This window comes from Oncorhynchus keta, unplaced genomic scaffold, assembly GCF_023373465.1.
Source record: "Oncorhynchus keta strain PuntledgeMale-10-30-2019 unplaced genomic scaffold, Oket_V2 Un_scaffold_3531_pilon_pilon, whole genome shotgun sequence".
Classification (NCBI taxonomy): Eukaryota; Metazoa; Chordata; class Actinopteri; order Salmoniformes; family Salmonidae; genus Oncorhynchus; species Oncorhynchus keta.
The window spans coordinates 215,001-234,864 of NW_026290920.1; the positions used below are offsets into that span (position 1 = coordinate 215,001).

The 19,864-nt window shown below is 42.9% G+C and overlaps 3 protein-coding genes and 1 long non-coding RNA gene across 57 annotated transcripts in view; 2 read left to right on the top strand and 2 right to left on the bottom strand.

The window, feature by feature from the left end:
- Positions 1 to 11,673, top strand: part of gldn (gliomedin) — an 11,949-nt gene extending 276 nt beyond the window's left edge. The window contains exons 1-11 of the mRNA XM_052515881.1: positions 1 to 545; positions 762 to 1,306; positions 1,796 to 1,847; positions 2,011 to 2,037; positions 5,433 to 5,531; positions 6,676 to 6,768; positions 7,230 to 7,370; positions 7,661 to 7,747; positions 7,871 to 7,996; positions 8,146 to 8,296; positions 8,933 to 11,673. The exon at positions 1 to 545 is cut by the window's left edge and continues 276 nt beyond it. Coding sequence (XP_052371841.1) covers positions 230 to 545; positions 762 to 1,306; positions 1,796 to 1,847; positions 2,011 to 2,037; positions 5,433 to 5,531; positions 6,676 to 6,768; positions 7,230 to 7,370; positions 7,661 to 7,747; positions 7,871 to 7,996; positions 8,146 to 8,296; positions 8,933 to 9,398 — 2,103 coding nt within the window. The 5' untranslated portion in view covers positions 1 to 229 and the 3' untranslated portion in view covers positions 9,399 to 11,673. The remainder of the gene's footprint in view (positions 546 to 761; positions 1,307 to 1,795; positions 1,848 to 2,010; positions 2,038 to 5,432; positions 5,532 to 6,675; positions 6,769 to 7,229; positions 7,371 to 7,660; positions 7,748 to 7,870; positions 7,997 to 8,145; positions 8,297 to 8,932) is intronic.
- LOC127928690 (uncharacterized) lies at positions 2,044 to 5,414 on the top strand. The gene is made up of 3 exons (XR_008131895.1): positions 2,044 to 2,574; positions 3,833 to 4,540; positions 5,233 to 5,414. It is a non-coding gene; the product is annotated as an uncharacterized LOC127928690 (long non-coding RNA).
- On the bottom strand, positions 11,378 to 14,701 carry LOC127928687 (uncharacterized). 13 transcript variants are annotated; one of them, XM_052515888.1, is made up of 4 exons: positions 13,554 to 14,701; positions 13,150 to 13,183; positions 13,049 to 13,089; positions 11,378 to 12,879 (listed from the first exon to the last, which is right to left on the bottom strand). In XM_052515888.1, exons 1-4 carry the CDS (start codon positions 13,710 to 13,712, stop codon positions 11,893 to 11,895), a joined length of 1,221 nt encoding a protein of 406 aa, XP_052371848.1. In that variant the 5' UTR covers positions 13,713 to 14,701; the 3' UTR covers positions 11,378 to 11,892. The 13 variants fall into 13 exon arrangements, with proteins under 13 accessions (XP_052371848.1, XP_052371849.1, XP_052371850.1 ...); XM_052515889.1 differs by lacking the exon at positions 13,150 to 13,183 and adding an exon at positions 13,430 to 13,463; XM_052515890.1 differs by lacking the exons at positions 13,049 to 13,089; positions 13,150 to 13,183 and adding exons at positions 13,329 to 13,369; positions 13,430 to 13,463.
- dmxl2 (Dmx-like 2) overlaps positions 11,378 to 19,864 on the bottom strand; it is a 137,406-nt gene continuing 128,919 nt past the window's right edge. For 6 of the 42 annotated variants that reach the window (XR_008131828.1, XR_008131832.1, XR_008131829.1 and 3 more), the window contains 2 exons: positions 19,174 to 19,825; positions 19,011 to 19,109 (listed from right to left, as the gene is read on the bottom strand). Coding sequence is in view for 1 of the 42 variants with exons in the window: in XM_052515880.1 (XP_052371840.1) it covers positions 14,753 to 14,962; positions 15,157 to 15,374; positions 19,773 to 19,825 (481 nt within the window). In the remaining 41 variants the exon portion in view is untranslated. Of the gene's footprint in view, positions 14,963 to 15,156; positions 15,375 to 16,649; positions 17,867 to 17,887; positions 17,953 to 18,146; positions 19,110 to 19,173; positions 19,826 to 19,864 lie in introns of those variants that run through there. The other 36 variants (XR_008131825.1, XR_008131803.1, XR_008131818.1 and 33 more) reach the window with 36 other exon arrangements.

Consider the following 19,864-nt stretch of genomic DNA (forward strand, 5'->3'; position numbering starts at 1 on the left):
GTACAGTATCTATGGTCTGGAGTGGACATATACACTTCTGTCCTCTTGGATTCTATTGGAATTGCAGACTCCCTCTTTAGGAGAAAGAGTATTTATTGGATTCTGCTCTAACCCACTAGACTAGACCTGGGACTAACCTTCCAAGAAGACTTACTCCCTTTGTGCTTTTGGATTCTGTTGGAGAAGATATACTTCTTGGACTGTCTCTAACCATATTATCCGGCTCTGAATGCTGAAGCTAGTCGCTGACTCCCGGAAGGGAGGAGGTGGAGGAGGGATTGGAGGGTGTGAGATGCTCCCCTCACGCCCAAGTCTGTCTGTCTCCCTGCGGGTGATTATATACGGGACATGTGCCTTGGCACTGGTCAACACTGTGGCTCTCCTGGTGCTCCTAGTGCAACAGAACCAGCTGTGGAGCCGTGTGGAGCTCACCGAGGCCAGGCTGGAGGAGGTGGAACAGAGCTCCGTGGTGGAGTTCCTCCAGGAGGTGCCCCGAGGAGGTGTAGTAGCAGGAGGCGCAGGGAGGCTGGCGGAGCTAAGAGGAGGTGCTGCTGCTCTTTTAATACTGCTATGTTTTCACTGCTTTTATTGTTGATCATTGTCTGTTTGTCTTTGTGAACATCCTGCAATGATGAATCTGTCGTGGACAGACATACGTAACATAAATGAGTTGCTGACACTTTCCAAGACGATGTAATGAATGATTAAACAATTACCCCTCGGGGATTAATCATGTACAGGTATTTCTTATCTTATCTTAGGCCCAGGGTGGCTGGCAGGGCTGCGTGGAGGAGGTGCAGGAGGAGGTGAAAGGGGTCTCGGGAAGGAGCAGAGGGAGCAGGGGGAGTACCAGTACTCCCGTAACAAGAGGAGTCGTGAGCTGGAGAGGGAGCTACGACAGGAGTTAAAGGAGGAGCTGAGGCTCGAGTTGAGGGAGCTGAACCATCAGGAGAGCCAGGAACTCCTGCAGGAGGTGACCCAGGGGCTACATCAGGGGCAGGAGGTGACCCAGGGGCTACATCAGGGGCAGGAGGTGACCCAGGGGCTACATCAGGGGCAGGAAACAGGGCGAGGTGGGCTGGACACAGGAGAGGAGGTACACCATGAGTTGAGAGAGGAGTTACACCACACGTTGAGGGAAAAGATGGACAAGGAGATGGACAAGGAGATGGACAAGGAGATGGACAAGGAGATGGGGATGAAGATGAGACATGAGCTGAACCACAAACACAGGAAGACAAAGGGCTTCCAGAAGACTGAGATACAGGATGACATGATGATGATGATGACCTATTCTATGGTGCCAGTAAGCTTGGCTATCCATCTCTCTTTGTATACGTGTGTGTGTGTGTGTGTGTGTGTGTGTGTGTGTGTGTGTGTGTGTGTGTGTGTGTGTGTGTGTGTGTGTGTGTGTGTGTGTGTGTGTGTGTGTGTGTGTGTGTGTGTGTGTGTGTGTGTGTGTGTGTGTGTGGGCGCTGAGGTATGTAGTGAGCATCTCAGACGTAAGCACTGGCATTTATACACATGATCCGTTTGAAAGAGAAAAAGCTGTGTTCTACAGCTAGAACAGTCAGTCATAGAAAAACAATGAACAGACTCTTAACAGACTAAATTCATGACTCTTGTTAAAGACAAAACTGTGTTAAAGTCTGTTATGTCATTTGTATATAGTTTTACTTATTCTATTCTATTGTATTCTACTGAAATGTTCATACATGCTAAAATGTGAAGACCTGCTGTTCGCATCTCGTTTCTTCTCTTCCTCAATAAAAGAGGTTTGTTTGTTTGTTTCCAGGTCAAAGTGTTGTTGGATATCTGTAACAGCACCAAGGGACTCTGCATAGCTGGTATGTCCCAATAATGACAAGAACAGTAATAATAATTGACACTCTTCTTTCCCTCGTGTAACTGAAGTGAATTCAAGTGGAGTTTCACACATTCTCCAACATGTTCTCACCAGTCAAGGTGCAGTGCGTTATCATCCCCTGATCTCTCTATGTTGTGTTGTAGGACCACCCGGACCTCCTGGACCCCCTGGTAAGTTGTCAACTGATTAAACACTTTAAACATTCATAACTCAATCCCTTTTTAGCCATGCCACAGCTTTTTGCTAGAGTGACCCATAAACATATCCCAGTAACTTGGTGTAATCATGGCAAAATGACAGAAAACACACTGGACCCCCACATAATGTTAAGTATCCCAAGGACTCTTCCAGAGCATCTCTGGGATAGTGCTTAAGATTGTGTATTCATTAAATGTTTTGCCCACGGATATGCATCTGTACTTACTGATATTACTCCTGCATGGTTGTAATGTGTTTGTATATGATAGGTCTGCCTGACCATGTAAAGCACTGTGGTTGTAATGTATTTATGATAGGGCTGCCTGACCATGTAAAGTACTGTGGTTGTAATGTATTTATGACAGGTCTGCCTGACCATGTAAAGTACTGTGGTTGTAATGTATTTATGATAGGGCTGCCTGACCATGTAAAGTACTGTGGTTGTAATGTATTTATGACAGGTCTGCCTGACAATGTAAAGTACTGTGGTTGTAATGTATTTATGATAGGTCTGCCTGACCATGTAAAGCACTGTGGTTGTAATGTATGTATTGCAGGGCTGCCTGACCATGTATAGTAATGTGGTAGTAATGCGTTTGTATATGATAGGTCTGCCTGGCCACGTAAAGTACTGTGGTTGTAATGTATTTATGATAGGGCTGCCTGACCATGTAAAGTACCGTGGTTATAATGTATTTATGACAGGTCTGCCTGACAATGTAAAGTACTGTGGTTGTAATGTATTTATGATAGGGCTGCCTGACCATGTAAAGTACCGTGGTTATAATGTATTTATGATAGGTCTGCCTGACCATGTAAAGTACCGTGGTTATAATGTATTTATGATAGGTCTGCCTGACCCACTGTGGTTGTAAATGTATTGCAGGGCTGCCTGACCATGTTAGTAATGTAATGCGTTTGTATATGATAGGTCTGCCTGACCATGTAAAGTACTGTGGTTGTTGTATTTATGATAGGGCTGCCTGACCATGTAAAGTACCGTGGTTATAATGTATTTATGACAGGTCTGCCTGACAATGTAAAGTACTGTGGTTGTAATGTATTTATGATAGGGCTGCCTGACCATGTAAAGTACCGTGGTTATAATGTATTTATGATAGGTCTGCCTGACCATGTAAAGCACTGTGGTTGTAATGTATGTATTGCAGGGCTGCCTGACCATGTAAAGTACTGTGGTTGTAATGTGTTGTATATGATAGGTCTGCCTGACCATGTAAAGTACCGTGGTTATAATGTATTTATAATAGGTATGCCTGACCATGTAAAGTACTGTGGTTGTAATGTGTTGTCTATGATAGGTCTGCCTGGCCATGTAAAGTAATGTGGTTGTAATGTATTTCTGATAGGTCTGCCTGACCATGTAAAGTACTGTGGATGTAATGTATTTATGATAGGGCTGCCTGACCATGTAAAGTACTGTGTTTGTAATGTATTTATGATAGGGCTGCCTGACCATGTAAAGTACTGCGGTCTTAATGTATTTATGATAGGTCTGCCTGACCATGTAAAGTACTGTGGTTGTAATGTATTTATGATAGGGCTGCCTGACCATGTAAAGTACCGTGGTTATAATGTGTTTGTATATGATAGGGCTGCCTGACCATGTAAAGTACTGTGGTTGTAATGTGGTTGTATATGGTAGGTCTGCCTGACCATGTAAAGTATTGTGGTTGTAATGTGTTTGTATATGATAGGGCTGCCTGTCCATGTAAAGTACTGTGGTTGTAATGTGTTTGTATATGATAGGGCTGCCTGACCATGTAAAGTACTGTGGTTGTAATGTGTTTGTATATGATAGGTCTGCCTGACCATGTAAAGTACTGTGGTTGTAATGTGTTTGTATATGGTAGGTCTGCTTGACCATGTAAAGTACTGTGGTTGTAATGTGTTTGTATATGGTAGGTCTGCCTGACCATGTATAGTAATGTGGTAGTAATGTGTTTGTATATGGTAGGTCTGCCTGACCATGTATAGTAATGTGGTAGTAATGTGTTTGTATATGGTAGGTCTGCCTGACCATGTATAGTAATGTGGTAGTAATGTGGTTGTATATGGTAGGTCTGCCTGACCATGTATAGTAATGTGGTAGTAATGTGTTTGTATATGGTAGGTCTGCCTGACCATGTAAAGTACTGTGGTTGTAATGTATGTATGATAGGGCTGCCTGACCATGTAAAGTACTGTGGTTGTAATGTATGTATGATAGGGCTGCCTGACCATGTAAAGTACTGTGGTTGTAATGTGTTTGTATATGGTAGGTCTGCCTGACCATGTAAAGTACTGTGGTTGTAATGTATGTATGATAGGGCTGCCTGACCATGTAAAGTACTGTGGTTGTAATGTATGTATGATAGGGCTGCCTGACCATGTAAAGTACTGTGGTTGTAATGTATTTATGATAGGGCTGCCTGACCATGTAAAGTACCGTGGTTATAATGTGTTTGTATATGATAGGTCTGCCTGACCATGTAAAGTACAGTGGTTGTAATGTGTGTGTATATGGTAGGTCTGCCTGACCATGTAAAGTACTGTGGTTGTAATGTATGTATGATAGGGCTGCCTGACCATGTAAAGTAATGTGGTTGTAATGTATTTATGATAGGGCTGCCTGACCATGTAAAGTACTGTGGTTGTAATGTATGTATGATAGGGCTGCCTGACCATGTAAAGTACTGTGGTTGTAATGTATGTATGATAGGTCTGCCTGACCATGTAAAGTACTGTGGTTGTAATGTATGTATGATAGGGCTGCCTGACCATGTAAAGTACTGTGGTTGTAATGTATTTATGATAGGGCTGCCTGACCATGTAAAGTACCGTGGTTATAATGTGTTTACTGATAGGTCTGCCTGACCATGTAGTGGTTGTAATGTGTTGTAATGTAGGTCTGCCTGATAGGGCTGCCTGACCATGTAAAGTACTGTGGTTGTAATGTATGTATGATAGGGCTGCCTGACCATGTAAAGTACAGTGGTTGTAATGTGTGTGTATATGATAGGTCTGCCTGACCATGTAAAGTACTGTGGTTGTAATGTATGTATGATAGGGCTGCCTGACCATGTAAAGTACAGTGGTTGTAATGTGTGTGTATATGGTAGGGCTGCCTGACCATGTAAAGTACTGTGGTTGTAATGTATGTATGATAGGGCTGCCTGACCATGTAAAGTAGCGTGGTTGTAATGTGTTTGTATATGATAGGGCTGCCTGACCATGTAAAGTACTGTGGTTGTAATGTATGTATGATAGGGCTGCCTGACCATGTAAAGTAGCGTGGTTGTAATGTGTTTGTATATGATAGGGCTGCCTGACCATGTAAAGTACTGTGGTTGTAATGTATGTATGGCAGGGCTACCTGGCCTGCATGGTTTGCCTGGGCACAATGGCACTGATGGCATCCCAGGACTAGATGGACTGCCTGGGGCTGATGGAAAACGAGGGAAGAGAGGTATGGAGTGAAAGACCCTTTTACAGTAACAGAGAGAATCATTCTTACTCTCTATTTTCTGCCTCATTCTATCTATCTGTCTATCATATGATGTGTCCATTATGTATTGTTACCTGGGGCTCTGTCTGCCTCTGTGACTTAAAAGAGAGAGATAATAGAACATAGAAAGGGTAGAGCAGATCTCCTCAGGGTCAATAGCATGCACCCTAACACACACACACACACACACACACACACACACACACACACACACACACACACACACACACACACACACACACACACACACACACACACACACACACACACACACACACACACACACAGTGTAAAAACACACACACACACAGTGTAGAAACACACACACAACCACAGAGACATAAACACATATATTCAGACACACACATGCACACACTTACACACCTACACTTGCATGCAATAACCCCACAGTGCACCCAGATACACACATAATATACACACAGATCTCCACTTAACACTTTCTTTCTCCAACTGTCATTGGACAGCCATTCAGATCTATGAGATATGTGGTGTCACAATGCTGAATCATGTTTTCCACTGTGGTGGAAAGACCATAGAACCGGAAACGGAGGAAGAAAGGAAACTGCTCTTCTGTCCCACAGTAGACTAATGTTATTCATGACTCTGTGGTTTTGGGCTGCTCTTGAATGGGCTGTAAACCTCATTCTCCCATCAGCCCACTGGTGCGTTCCTCAGGAGGGAAGGACATGATTCACACCCTATTTCCTATATAGTGCACTACTTTTGACCAGAGCCCTATGGGCCCTGCTCAAAAGTAGGGCACTAAATAGACAATATTTTAGCAGCCCAGGAGAAGTGAATGGAATGGTTCATGGTTTACTGGAAAGGCTTTGACTGAATTTGGTAGACCCATGTCTAGTTCACATTGTGGGAACTCTTTTCTTAACTGTAGCTCAGATATAAGAACCCACGTCTCGCACATTACACAAGCTTTTCTCATTTGATTGTGGTCTTTGAGAATCTTATGAAGCTAGGGTTTATTTTTGGATCAGGCCTTTATGAATTCCTGTTCCATTCCATGTCTCAAGTTAGGGTTTGTAAATCACCTCCACATATGAAAAACGATAACCGTGTTCCTTCACAGGTGAGAAAGGTGAGCCAGGGGAGAAAGGAGACAGAGGAGAACCTGGACCCGCAGGAGAAAATACACAATCGTCCAACGATGTCATTTTGGAGGGTAAGAACGGACAGAAATGACAATGTCCACTGTCTATATTAGATACAGTGCCTTGCGAAAGTATTCGGCCCCCTTGAACTTTGCGACCTTTTGCCACATTTCAGGCTTCAAACATAAAGATATAAAACTGTATTTTTTTGTGAAGAATCAACAACAAGTGGGACACAATCATGAAGTGGAACGACATTTATTGGATATTTCAAACTTTTTTAACAAATCAAAAACTGAAAAATTGGGCGTGCAAAATTATTCAGCCCCTTTACTTTCAGTGCAGCAAACTCTCTCCAGAAGTTCAGTGAGGATCTCTGAATGACCTGGCCGTCCCTCTAAACTATGTGTTGCGACATTAGTGTGGACAAGCCCTATCCTGTTTTATGACCAGTCCATCCAGTTTATGCCTGGACAGCTCTACTTGAAATACAACGTGCTTGTGAAAATCCTTGTCTTTCGGGTCTGTCTAGGCCCCCCAGGTCCGGCTGGTCCTCCTGGTACTCCAGGCCCCATTGGCCCTCCTGGACCTCCTGGCCCACAAGGACCCCAGGGGCCCCCCAGAAACAGGAGTCACCGGGCCAATCTTCCCATCCACGCTGCCCAGACCCTGGGTGGGTAACTACCCTCCACACCGCTACTTATCCTACCCAACTCTTGTATCCACCCCCCCACCCCCACCCCCATACATGCTGCCCAGACCCTGGGTGGGTAACTACCCTGCACACCGCTACTTATCCTACCCAACTCCTGTATCTACCCCCCCCCCCCCACCCCCAACCATGCTGCCCAGATCCTGGGTGAGTCAGCCTGTTACTATCTATACTACAGTTCCTCTACCCACCTCCGACTCTCCTACTGATTCTAACATCATCACTTCTTTCATTATCATTGACTATTTCAGAGCCATCACATGCTGTACCAAACGATGGGACTCTGTCTGCCAAAGAGGCTGGGAAGTTACAAGAGATACCACTAAATAAGAAAAATGGTACAATGACTTGCATGACTTGAAGAATTTGTTTAAAAACCCTCAGACAAAATCTTAATATGACTGAATATGCAAACCAATCAATCTATCAATCAATGAAATGTTTTATCTTCTGTCCCTCAGAGTGCATCATCAAGTCACTGATCAACCCCCGTAACATATCTAAGATGGAGAGTACGTTCGGAACGTGGATGGAAGACACGGCTGTGCTGAACGACAAACGCATCTGGGTGGCCGAACATTTCTCTGGTACCTCCCAAACTCACACACCAGCCAATCAAATGTCTTTAGCATTTCTCTGGTACCAGCCAAACGCAGGCAACAGCCAATCACATTATCTTTAGCACTTCTCTGGTACCTCCTACACACTCACACAACAACCAATCCTATGTCTCCAGGTCGCACGGTGAAGGAGTATAAGAGCATCGCCTCATTCCAGAATGCCACCAGTGAGGTCATCGACGGCAGGAAGTTCTACCAGGGGTGTGGCCATGCCGTTCATAACGGATCCTTCTACTATCACATCGCTGGAACCACCAACCTTGCCAGGTAAAGAACCATAGTTTGGCACCTCCAACCTGGCCAGGTAAAGAACCATAGTTTGGCACCTCCAACCTGGTCAGGTAAAGAACCATAGTTTGGCACCTCCAACCTGGTCAGGTAAAGAACCATAGTTTGGCACCCCCAACCTGGCCAGGTAAAGAACCATAGTTTGGCACCCCCAACCTGGCCAGGTAAAGAACCATAGTTTGGCACCCCCAACCTGGCCAGGTAAAGAACCATAGTTTGGCACCTCCAACCTGGCCAGGTAAAGAACCATAGTTTGGCACCCCCAACCTGGCCAGGTAAAGAACCATAGTTTGGCACCCCCAACCTGGCCAGGTAAAGAACCATAGTTTGGCACCTCCAACCTGGCCAGGTAAAGAAGGGATGGTAGTTACCCTGCTTGAATCCAACTGATCCCTTAGCTCCTACCGTCAGAGGGAAATCAAGGTGAAGCTTTTTGGCCTTAATATTCTGTCTTTGTGATGTCACTGGCTGTGTATGATCCTGATCCTGAGACTCTTCTTTTCTTCTGCTGGTGTTGCATTGTGGTGCACAGTTCCTAAGGAAAGCAAACGGAAAGCAAAGGTAAATGTAGAAATGTACATAGTTTATTTCTTACACCCTCCATTCATCCCCTAGGTTCGACCTGCAGTCCAAGCGTCTCCACACCCTGACCATCGACAATGCTCTGTACCACAACCTGTCCTATCTTCTCTACAACTCCAAGACCTACTTCAAGCTGGCGGCGGATGAGAACGGCCTGTGGCTCATCTTTGCCTCCAGTCTGGACGACAGCATTATGGTGGCCCAGCTGGACCTGAAGAGCTTCTCTGTCACATCGTACATCAACACCACCTACCCCAGGACCAAGGCCGGCAACGCCTTCGTGGCCTGTGGCGTACTCTACGTCACCGACACCAAGGACACCCGTGTGACCTTCGCCTTCGACCTCCTGAAGGGGAAACCGGTCAACGTGACCTTTGAACTGAGGTCCCCTGGCGGGGTGCTTGCCATGCTGTCCTATAGCCCCAATAACAGACACCTGTATGTGTGGGATCAGAGCTACGTGAAGCTGTATGTGGTGCACTTCATCTCTGATGACTGAGACAGTGTTTTGACGGTATTCTGAGGGTGTTTTGATGTTATTTTTTTACAGTATTCTGACAGTATTCAGATGGTATTTTAATGGTATTCTGATTAAAGATGGCCAGCTTTTAAAGTGCTTAATTAAAGATGAACAGCAATCGTGAATATTATGGCTGTTTTTTATTTATATGTACGTGTTGTCTTTAGTTTTATGCCATCTCAACAAGGACTATTTTCTAATGACCTTCTGGGACTGCTGGCTGGGATAAAGAACCTTTATGTGAGCGCTGTTCAAATATTTGTTTCAATTGGATTACAGCTTCCAAAGATGCACATACTGTACCTTTTCCAATGTAGAGTTGAACTGAATAAGGGCTTATCAGAGTAGGAAGTAGATCATTATAATATAATTGTTATAGTCTATAGTATTGTGGCGATGGTTTAAACAGTAAAATAATTGCTGTACTGTTTTTCTATTTGAGATCGTGGAATTCTCTTTTTGTAAGGATACTTATTAACCATTTGACTTGTTATATTGTTTTTATGTCTTTCACTTGTATATTATATTTATTTGGTAAATGTAACTATTTTTTAAGGTCTATCCTGGAAACATGGCTTTTTGTGGAGTTAATACTATTTATAGCTGTAAAGTCCTTACTAGACTTTCCCTGTGACTGCATGACAAAATATGTATCAGAAATGTGTTTCCATATTTACTTGGATCCTACCATGACCAGCATCCCTTTGAGAGCAAAATGTTTTAAAAATACCTATATTGGAAATCTGTACATATGTTTATTCCCGACAATGATATTTGCTGCTGCATGGTCTCTACTGATTATCATGTCTAGAGAGAGAAAATACAGAAACAAACATAAAATCAACCTGATGAAATAAAAATCATTTATTCAACACGGTAGGACAGCCTGCTCTATATTCCTGTCTCTCTCTGGACTCTCTCTAGTTATCTAGTCATAGCCTCCCCATACTGAGCTTTAGATAGATATATACTGTAGATACCTGAACAACACTTTACTTAAAGCACCTTTTTATGAAGTGTTAATATCTTATATACATGAATATCCCCTTATAGATGTTATAGAGCATTATGAAGTGTTAATATCTTATATACATGAATATCCCCTTATAGATGTTATAGAGCATTATGAAGTGTTAATATCTTATATACATGAATATCCCCTTATAGATGTTATAGAGCATTATGAAGTGTTAATATCTTATATACATGAATATCCCCTTATAGATGTTATAGAGCATTATGAAGTGTTAATATCTTATAGACATGAATATCCCCTTATAGATGTTATAGAGCATTATGAAGTGTTAATATCTTATATACATGAATATCCCCTTATAGATGTTATAGAGCATTATGAAGTGTTAATATCTTATATAGACATGAATATCCACTTATAGATGTTATAGAGCATTATGAAGTGTTAATATCCCCTTATAGATGTTATAGAGCATTATGAAGTGTTAATATCCCCTTATAGATGTTATAGAGCATTATGAAGTGTTAATATCCCCTTATAGATGTTATAGAGCATTATGAAGTGTTAATATCCCCTTATAGATGTTATAGAGCATTATGAAGTGTTAATATCACCTTATAGATGTTATAGAGCATTATGAAGTGTTAATATCCCCTTATAGATGTTATAGAGCATTATGAAGTGTTAATATCCCCTTATAGATGTTATAGAGCATTATGAAGTGTTAATATCCCCTTATAGATGTTATAGAGCATTATGAAGCATGTACCATAAAGCAAAACAAGGCTCGGTAGCTTTTTGTAAGGTGCCTAGCGTGTTATTGCTTCACTGTGATGTTTTTAATGATCCTCTATGACTGCATCTATAAGGTGACCTATGAATGTTTCGAAGGCATTATAAGGCTTCATAAGTGCAAACATTACAGACGACAGAAGGTAGAATATGTAAACAGATGTCAGAGATCAGACGTGGTACCCAGATGGAGGGAAGGAAACACAAATCTGTTTAATAATAATAATACGTATAGTAATAAAAACAATACAAACATTTAACAAAAGATACAACTAATCCAGCCGGTATGATACAAAACTAAAAATTAACTAAAACGCTTTCATGTTTGTACAAGCTGCTGTGGTATTTCATATATTTATATATTAAAACTATTTCACTTTTTACTACTAGGCCAAATACAGCCAGACATTCATTTGTATATAACAGTAGTTTATTTGTTCTTCCCATAGCCTATTCGTTTTGAAATAAACTCTTAGTGTCCCCAGATTTGAGTGCAAATATCTATTCAATAAGGTTTGTAAAAACAATACAGTACAGTAGTATCACCAAACACAAACCTATGCCATGTTGCACTATGTCCCAGTAAAATACAGTATTAACCCCTTACATTCCTAACGTAAAAGGCAAAAAGACCAACACAAATAACAACAGCCTGCAAAGAAACAACCAACCAACCCACCAACCAAAAACAAATAGGTAAATAGTTCAACAACAACAAATAAAATGTTTGTGCAAAAACAGACCCATACAGAACATAACAGACCCATACAGAACATAACAGACCCATACAGAACATAACAGACCCATACAGAACATAACAGACCCATACAGAACATAACAGACCCATACAGAACATAACAGACCCATACAGAACATAACAGACCCATACAGAACATAACAGACCCATACAGAACATAACAGAACATAACAGACCCATTCAGAATATAACAGAACATAACAGACCCAAACAGAACATAACAGACCCATACAGAACATAACAGACCCATACAGAACATAACAGACCCATACAGAACATAACAGACCCATACAGAACATAACAGACCCATACAGAACATAACAGACCCATACAGAACATAACAGACCCATACAGAACATAACAGACCCATACAGAACATAACAGACCCATACAGAACATAACAGACCCATACAGAACATAACAGACCCATACAGAACATAACAGACCCATACAGAACATAACAGACCCATACAGAACATAACAGACCCATACAGAACATAACAGACCCATACAGAACATAACAGACCCATACAGAACATAACAGACCCATACAGAACATAACAGAACATAACAGACCCATACAGAACATAACAGAACATAACAGACCCATACAGAACATAACAGACCCATACAGAACATAACAGACCCACAGAACATAACAGACCCATACAGAACATAACAGACCCATACAGAATATAACAGAACATAACAGACCCATACAGAACATAACAGACCCATACAGAACATAACAGACCCATACAGAACATAACAGACCCATACAGAACATAACAGACCCATACAGAACATAACAGACCCATCCAGAACATAACAGACCCATCCAGAATATAACAGAACATAACAGACCCATCCAGAACATAACAGACCCATACAGAATATAACAGAACATAACAGACCCATACAGAACATAACAGACCCATCCAGAATATAACAGAACATAACAGACCCATACAGAATATAACAGAACATAACAGACCCATACAGAACATAACAGACCCATACAGAATATAACAGAACATAACAGACCCATACAGAATATAACAGAACATAACAGACCCATACAGAACATAACAGACCCATACAGAACATAACAGACCCATCCAGAACATAACAGACCCATCCAGAATATAACAGAACATAACAGACCCATCCAGAACATAACAGACCCATACAGAATATAACAGAACATAACAGACCCATCCAGAACATAACAGACCCATCCAGAATATAACAGAACATAACAGACCCATACAGAATATAACAGAACATAACAGACCCATACAGAACATAACAGACCCATCCAGAATATAACAGAACATAACAGACCCATACAGAATATAACAGAACATAACAGACCCATACAGAACATAACAGACCCATCCAGAACATAACAGACCCATCCAGAATATAACAGAACATAACAGACCCATCCAGAACATAACAGACCCATACAGAATATAACAGAACATAACAGACCCATCCAGAACATAACAGACCCATCCAGAATATAACAGAACATAACAGACCCATACAGAATATAACAGAACATAACAGACCCATACAGAACATAACAGACCCATCCAGAATATAACAGAACATAACAGACCCATACAGAATATAACAGAACATAACAGACCCATACAGAACATAACAGACCCCATGTGTTTCTTTCTTCTCGTGGGGGGTATTCAGTGGAACAGACAGATGAGACATATAGACTACACACAGTCACAGGATCAAAACACACCATCTTCCAAACACAAGGTTGTAGCAGTGAGGCCGCTGCTGTCGCACAAACAGGCTTTTGACGGCAGGCAGGCAGGCAGCAGATACAGAGAGGTGTGATCACATAGCTGCTAGGCTCAATCAATCCATAGATCAATCGATCAATCGATGTAGGCTAGCGAGTCACTGGGCAGCCAGTGTTATGGGATGGGGTCACTATGGGGATAGTGTGCCATTAAACGTGTGCCATTAAACGAGTCACACCAGACCACTGACTGACTGACTAAAGGAACCACAGTGCTGGTTAATGTAGATGCTAAGAGAGTTTTTCAGCTTATGGGCACAAAATGACAACAGATACACACTTTAGAAGAGTTTGAGCACTTGTACAGAGCACTATCATATCAATAAACCATGTGATTGCACCGCTTAAAACGAGAACAGGAAGTCATGCATAGCTTTCATTTGGACTGACACACTCGTAAACATCCAGCAGACGCTTTTAAAATGACAGGAAATCTAACTGTTAAAATCAAGTATGGAGCCTGTTGCTTTACGTTTTAATACACGCTTTTAGGCTTTGGGAAAGGAAAACATATTCACAGCTCAATTTAACTTTTCTGATACGATTTCCTCTAGGTAAAGTCATACCGTACCGTACACTCTCTGTTGCTCTCTCAAAGCTGCTGAAACCTTGGTCATCTCTCAACCTTTCACCTCTACGTCACACATATCATTAGAGCCCTCTCAACTAGCCTATCCAGCAGTGTAATATACTTAGTGATCTATCTGTAAACCTTTACCCCAATCTCTCTTAGTCTCTCTCACACAAGTCTAGGCTCTCTACACAATGTTATACTAGTGAAAGAAAGTTTGGTTAATCTTTCAACCTTACTCCTTCCTATCCACTGCCATTTAGACATACCACTTCCAGGTATTTACGTTTCTACAAGATGTTGAATATTCATTTGAATATTCCAGTGAAAGTTTGGTTATAGTTTCAACGTTCAACCACTAACCAATCAGATGACCTCTCTACAAACAGTACAGGAAGTGGTTTGGGGTCTACAGAATGTCGAAGATGCTAGAGGGGATGTTGTAGCGGTCGGGTAGAACCCTCATCTTGAGGGTTCCGTCAGCGCCGCAGGTGAATATGCGGTTGCCGGGGCGGGTCTCCACCTGCATGACGCCTGCTCCGATGTTCCGGAAGATGGACTGCTTGGCATGCTCTGTGCTAAACGAGTGCATGAGGCCATGGCCTGCCAGCTTCCACACCTGGAGGAGAAGGAGAGGGGGAGTGAAAGAGAGAGGTAAGAGAAAGGCAATGACCAATACATTCATGGAATTACATGATGTCTTTCACAGATCAATCCTGTGACTTACATACATTTTTACACACATTTGGTCATTGAAATACAGCTGGAGAGCTTATCCCATTTTCCTCATTACAAAGTAATACGGAAAATCACCTTCATGTTCCCCTCAGCCGAGCCGGTTACGAAGAAGTCTTCGGAGGTGTCGAGCGCCAGGGCTTTGACGGCTGAGTCGTGGGCCTGGAAGGTATGTAGCAGCTGTCTCTGTCGGATGTCAAACACACACACAAAGCCCTTCCTGCCTCCCGAGATCAGCAGCTGCTGCTTGGGAGCGTACTGTAACACCGTAGCACCGTTCTCATGGCACGGGAAGGCTGGAGAGACAGATCACAACTATGAGTTATGAGTGACAACACTAATACAGGGGACAGTGGGGTAAGTTGAACCAAACGGTAAGTTGAGCCAGCCCTTGTTTCTAGAAAACCATAAACAAAATGTATAATTTGACCAAACATTTAGGAAGAGGACATCATTTCATGGAGTCTGTGAAAAAGTGGTAAGCAAGGTTTAAAAAAGCGGATTTTCACTAAGTCAAATGAATGAATTGTGTTAGAGGTTTCATGCTTGTATCTAAACTAAAGTAGATCATTTAAAGATTGTTCTATGCATCAGTTGGGCTCTGTATGAGCTTCAATATGAGGACCTAAACCTAGCTTGAAAGTGCATCCTTGTATCTGTGTGGGCTAATATAGTCAAATGTTTTCCTTGGGGTAAGATGAGCGAATGGGATAAGTTGAGCCACCGGTTGAGCCAATGGCAAGTTGAGCAACATGAAGTGGTTTATTTCCAGCTGTAGCGCGAGGTAGAGTATCGCTGGGATATTACAAAACACCAGGGCTGATGTTAAATGTGTTCAAACCAGTACAATGTTGGAGGTGTTAATCCGTGTTTACAGATGCTTAAAATGATTCAAAGACAAACAAGCCATTGTGATGAATTGTGATCGGGAAATAAAGACAGACATCATTTAAATAGGTACAGAAATGTGTTGGCAGCTCAACTTACCCTGTTCCTATGCTCAACTTACCCTGTTCCTATGCTCAACTTACCCTGTTCCTATGCTCAACTTACCCTGTTCCTATGCTCAATTTACCCTGTTCCTATGCTCAACTTACCCTGTTCCTATGCTCAACTTACCCTGTTCCTATGCTCAACTTACCCTGTTCCTATGCTCAATTTACCCTGTTCCTATGCTCAACTTACCCTGTTCCTATGCTCAACTTACCCTGTTCCTATGCTCAACTTACCCTGTTCCTATGCTCAACTTACCCTGTTCCTATGCTCAACTTACCCTGTTCCTATGCTCAACTTACCCTGTTCCTATGCTCAACTTACCCTGTTCCTATGCTCAACTTACCCTGTTCCTATGCTCAACTTACCCTGTTCCTATGCTCAACTTACCCTGTTCCTATGCTCAACTTACCCTGTTCCTATGCTCAACTTACCCTGTTCCTATGCTCAACTTACCCTGTTCCTATGCTCAACTTACCCTGTTCCTATGCTCAACTTACCCTGTTCCTATGCTCAACTTACCCTGTTCCTATGCTCAACTGTTCCTACTCCTGTTCCTATGCTCAATTTACCCTGTTCCTATGCTCAACTTACCCTGTTCCTATGCTCAATTTACCCTGTTCCTATGCTCAACTTACCCTGTTCCTATGCTCAACTTACCCTGTTCCTATGCTCAACTTACCCTGTTCCTATGCTCAACTTACCCTGTTCCTATGCTCAACTTACCCTGTTCCTATGCCCAATTTACATAAATTCGGATTATTCCCAGGGATACACAACAACAACTGCCTTAATGTTAGTGGACCACAGGAAGAGTAGCTGCTGCCTTGGCAGGAACTAATGGACCACAGGAAGAATAGCTGCTGCCTTGGCAGGAACTAATGGACTCCAGGAAGAGTAGCTGCTGCCTTGGCAGGAACTAATGGACCACAGGAAGAGTAGCTGCTGCCTTGGCAGGAACTAATGGACTCCAGGAAGAGTAGCTGCTGCCTTGGCAGGAACTAATGGACCACAGGAAGAGTAGCTGCTGCCTTGGCAGGAACTAATGGACTCCAGGAAGAGTAGCTGCTGCCTTGGCAGGAACTAATGGACCACAGGAAGAATAGCTGCTGCCTTGGCAGGAACTAATGGACCCCAGGAAGAGTAGCTGCTGCCTTGGCAGGAACTAATGGACCACAGGAAGAATAGCTGCTGCCTTGGCAGGAACTAATGGACCACAGGAAGAGTAGCTGCTGCCTTGGCAGGAACTAATGGACCACAGGAAGAGTAGCTGCTGCCTTGGCAGGAACTAATGGACCACAGGAAGAGTAGCTGCTGCCTTGGCAGGAACTAATGGACCACAGGAAGAATAGCTGCTGCCTTGGCAGGAACTAATGGACTCCAGGAAGAGTAGCTGCTGCCTTGGCAGGAACTAATGGACCCCAGGAAGAGTAGCTGCTGCTTTGGCAGGAACTAATAGACCCCAGGAAGAATAGCTGCTGCCTTGGCAGGAACTAATGGACTCCAGGAAGAATAGCTGCTGCCTTGGCAGGAACTAATGGACTCCAGGATGAGTAGCTGCTGCCTTGGCAGGAACTAATGGACCACAGGAAGAGTAGCTGCTGCCTTGGCAGGAACTAATGGGGATCCTTAATAAATACAATTACAAACATCCAGTTCTGGTTGCCTATTTATAAATTATTTATTAAATCATTATTTATTGAAGTTCTTGTCTCTCGTTATCATTGAACCTCTGCTAGCTACATTCTTCACCTCTGGCCTAAGAACAGCCCTTAGTCTGGAGTTATCATTGAACCTCTGCTAACTACATTTTCACCTCTGGCCTAAGAACAGCCCTTAGTCTGGAGTTATCATTGGACCTCTGCTAGCTACAGTCCTCACCTCTGGCCTAAGAACAGCCCTTAGTCTGGAGTTATCATTGGACCTCTGCTAGCTACATTCTTCACCTCTGGCCTAAGAACAGCCCTTAGTCTCTGAGTTATCATTGGACCTTAGTCTGCTAGCTAACTACATTCTTCACCTCTGGCCTAAGAACAGCCCTTAGTCTGGAGTTATCATTGGACCTCTGCTAGCTACATTCTTCACCTCTGGCCTAAGAACAGCCCTTAGTCTGGAGTTATCATTGAACCTCTGCTAGCTACATTCTTCACCTCTGGCCTAAGAACAGCCCTTAGTCTGGAGTTATCATTGGACCTCTGCTAGCTACATTCTTCACCTCTGGCCTAAGAACAGCCCTTAGTCTGGAGTTATCATTGGACCTCTGCTAACTACATTCTTCACCTCTGGCCTAAGAACAGCCCTTAGTCTGGAGTTATCATTGGACCTCTGCTAACTACATTCTTCACCTCTGGCCTAAGAACAGCCCTTAGTCTGGAGTTATCATTGGACCTCTGCTAACTACATTCTTCACCTCTGGCCTAAGAACAGCCCTTAGTCTGGAGTTATCATTGGACCTCTGCTAACTACATTCTTCACCTCTGGCCTAAGAACAGCCCTTAGTCTGGAGTTATCATTGGACCTCTGCTAACTACATTCTTCACCTCTGGCCTAAGAACAGCCCTTAGTCTGGAGTTATCATTGGACCTCTGCTAACTACATTCTTCACCTCTGGCCTAAGAACAGCCCTTAGTCTGGAGTTATCATTGAACCTCTGCTAGCTACATTCTTCACCTCTGGCCTAAGAACAGCCCTTAGTCTGGAGTTATCATTGGACCTCTGCTAGCTACATTCTTCACCTCTGGCCTAAGAACAGCCCTTAGTCTGGAGTTATCATTGAACCTCTGCTAGCTACATTCTTCACCTCTGGCCTAAGAACAGCCCTTAGTCTGGAGTTATCATTGAACCTCTGCTAGCTACATTCTTCACCTCTGGCCTAAGAACAGCCCTTAGTCTGGAGTTATCATTGGACCTCTGCTAACTACATTCTTCACCTCTGGCCTAAGAACAGCCCTTAGTCTGGAGTTATCATTGGACCTCTGCTAACTACATTCTTCACCTCTGGCCTAAGAACAGCCCTTAGTCTGGAGTTATCATTGGACCTCTGCTAGCTACATTCTTCACCTCTGGCCTAAGAACAGCCCTTAGTCTGGAGTTATCATTGACCTCTGCTAGCTACATTCTTCACCTCTGGCCTAAGAACAGCCCTTAGTCTGGAGTTATCATTGAACCTCTGCTAGCTACATTCTTCACCTCTGGCCTAAGAACAGCCCTTAGTCTGGAGTTATCATTGGACCTCTGCTAGCTACATTCTTCACCTCTGGCCTAAGAACAGCCCTTAGTCTGGAGTTATCATTGGACCTCTGCTAACTACATTCTTCACCTCTGGCCTAAGAACAGCCCTTAGTCTGGAGTTATCATTGGACCTCTGCTAACTACATTCTTCACCTCTGGCCTAAGAACAGCCCTTAGTCTGGAGTTATCACACAATATTCCCAGAGTTCTCATGCCTTATTGCTTAAATATCTTTGTTAAAAAGAAGTCTATATATCCCTTGATAGAGTGATGCTGAATGTAGAAAATGTCCTAACTTACCCCACTCTCCTCTACTTTGCTTGATCAAGTCAAAATTTGATCTGTCACCTAATCTTTCATGTAATGGAGACACAATTGTGGCATCTAACTAGTTCATTTGACTGGTTTTATCTGCTGTGGTAACTTTGCATGTTCATTTCTGGTGGACTGAAATGACAACTAAATCTTACCATGTACCATGGCGTTACTAGGTGAAATAAGAGTGTCCCACAGGCAGACATTTCTGGAGGAGAAAAGGAGAAAAGAGTTTCAGTCATTGGAG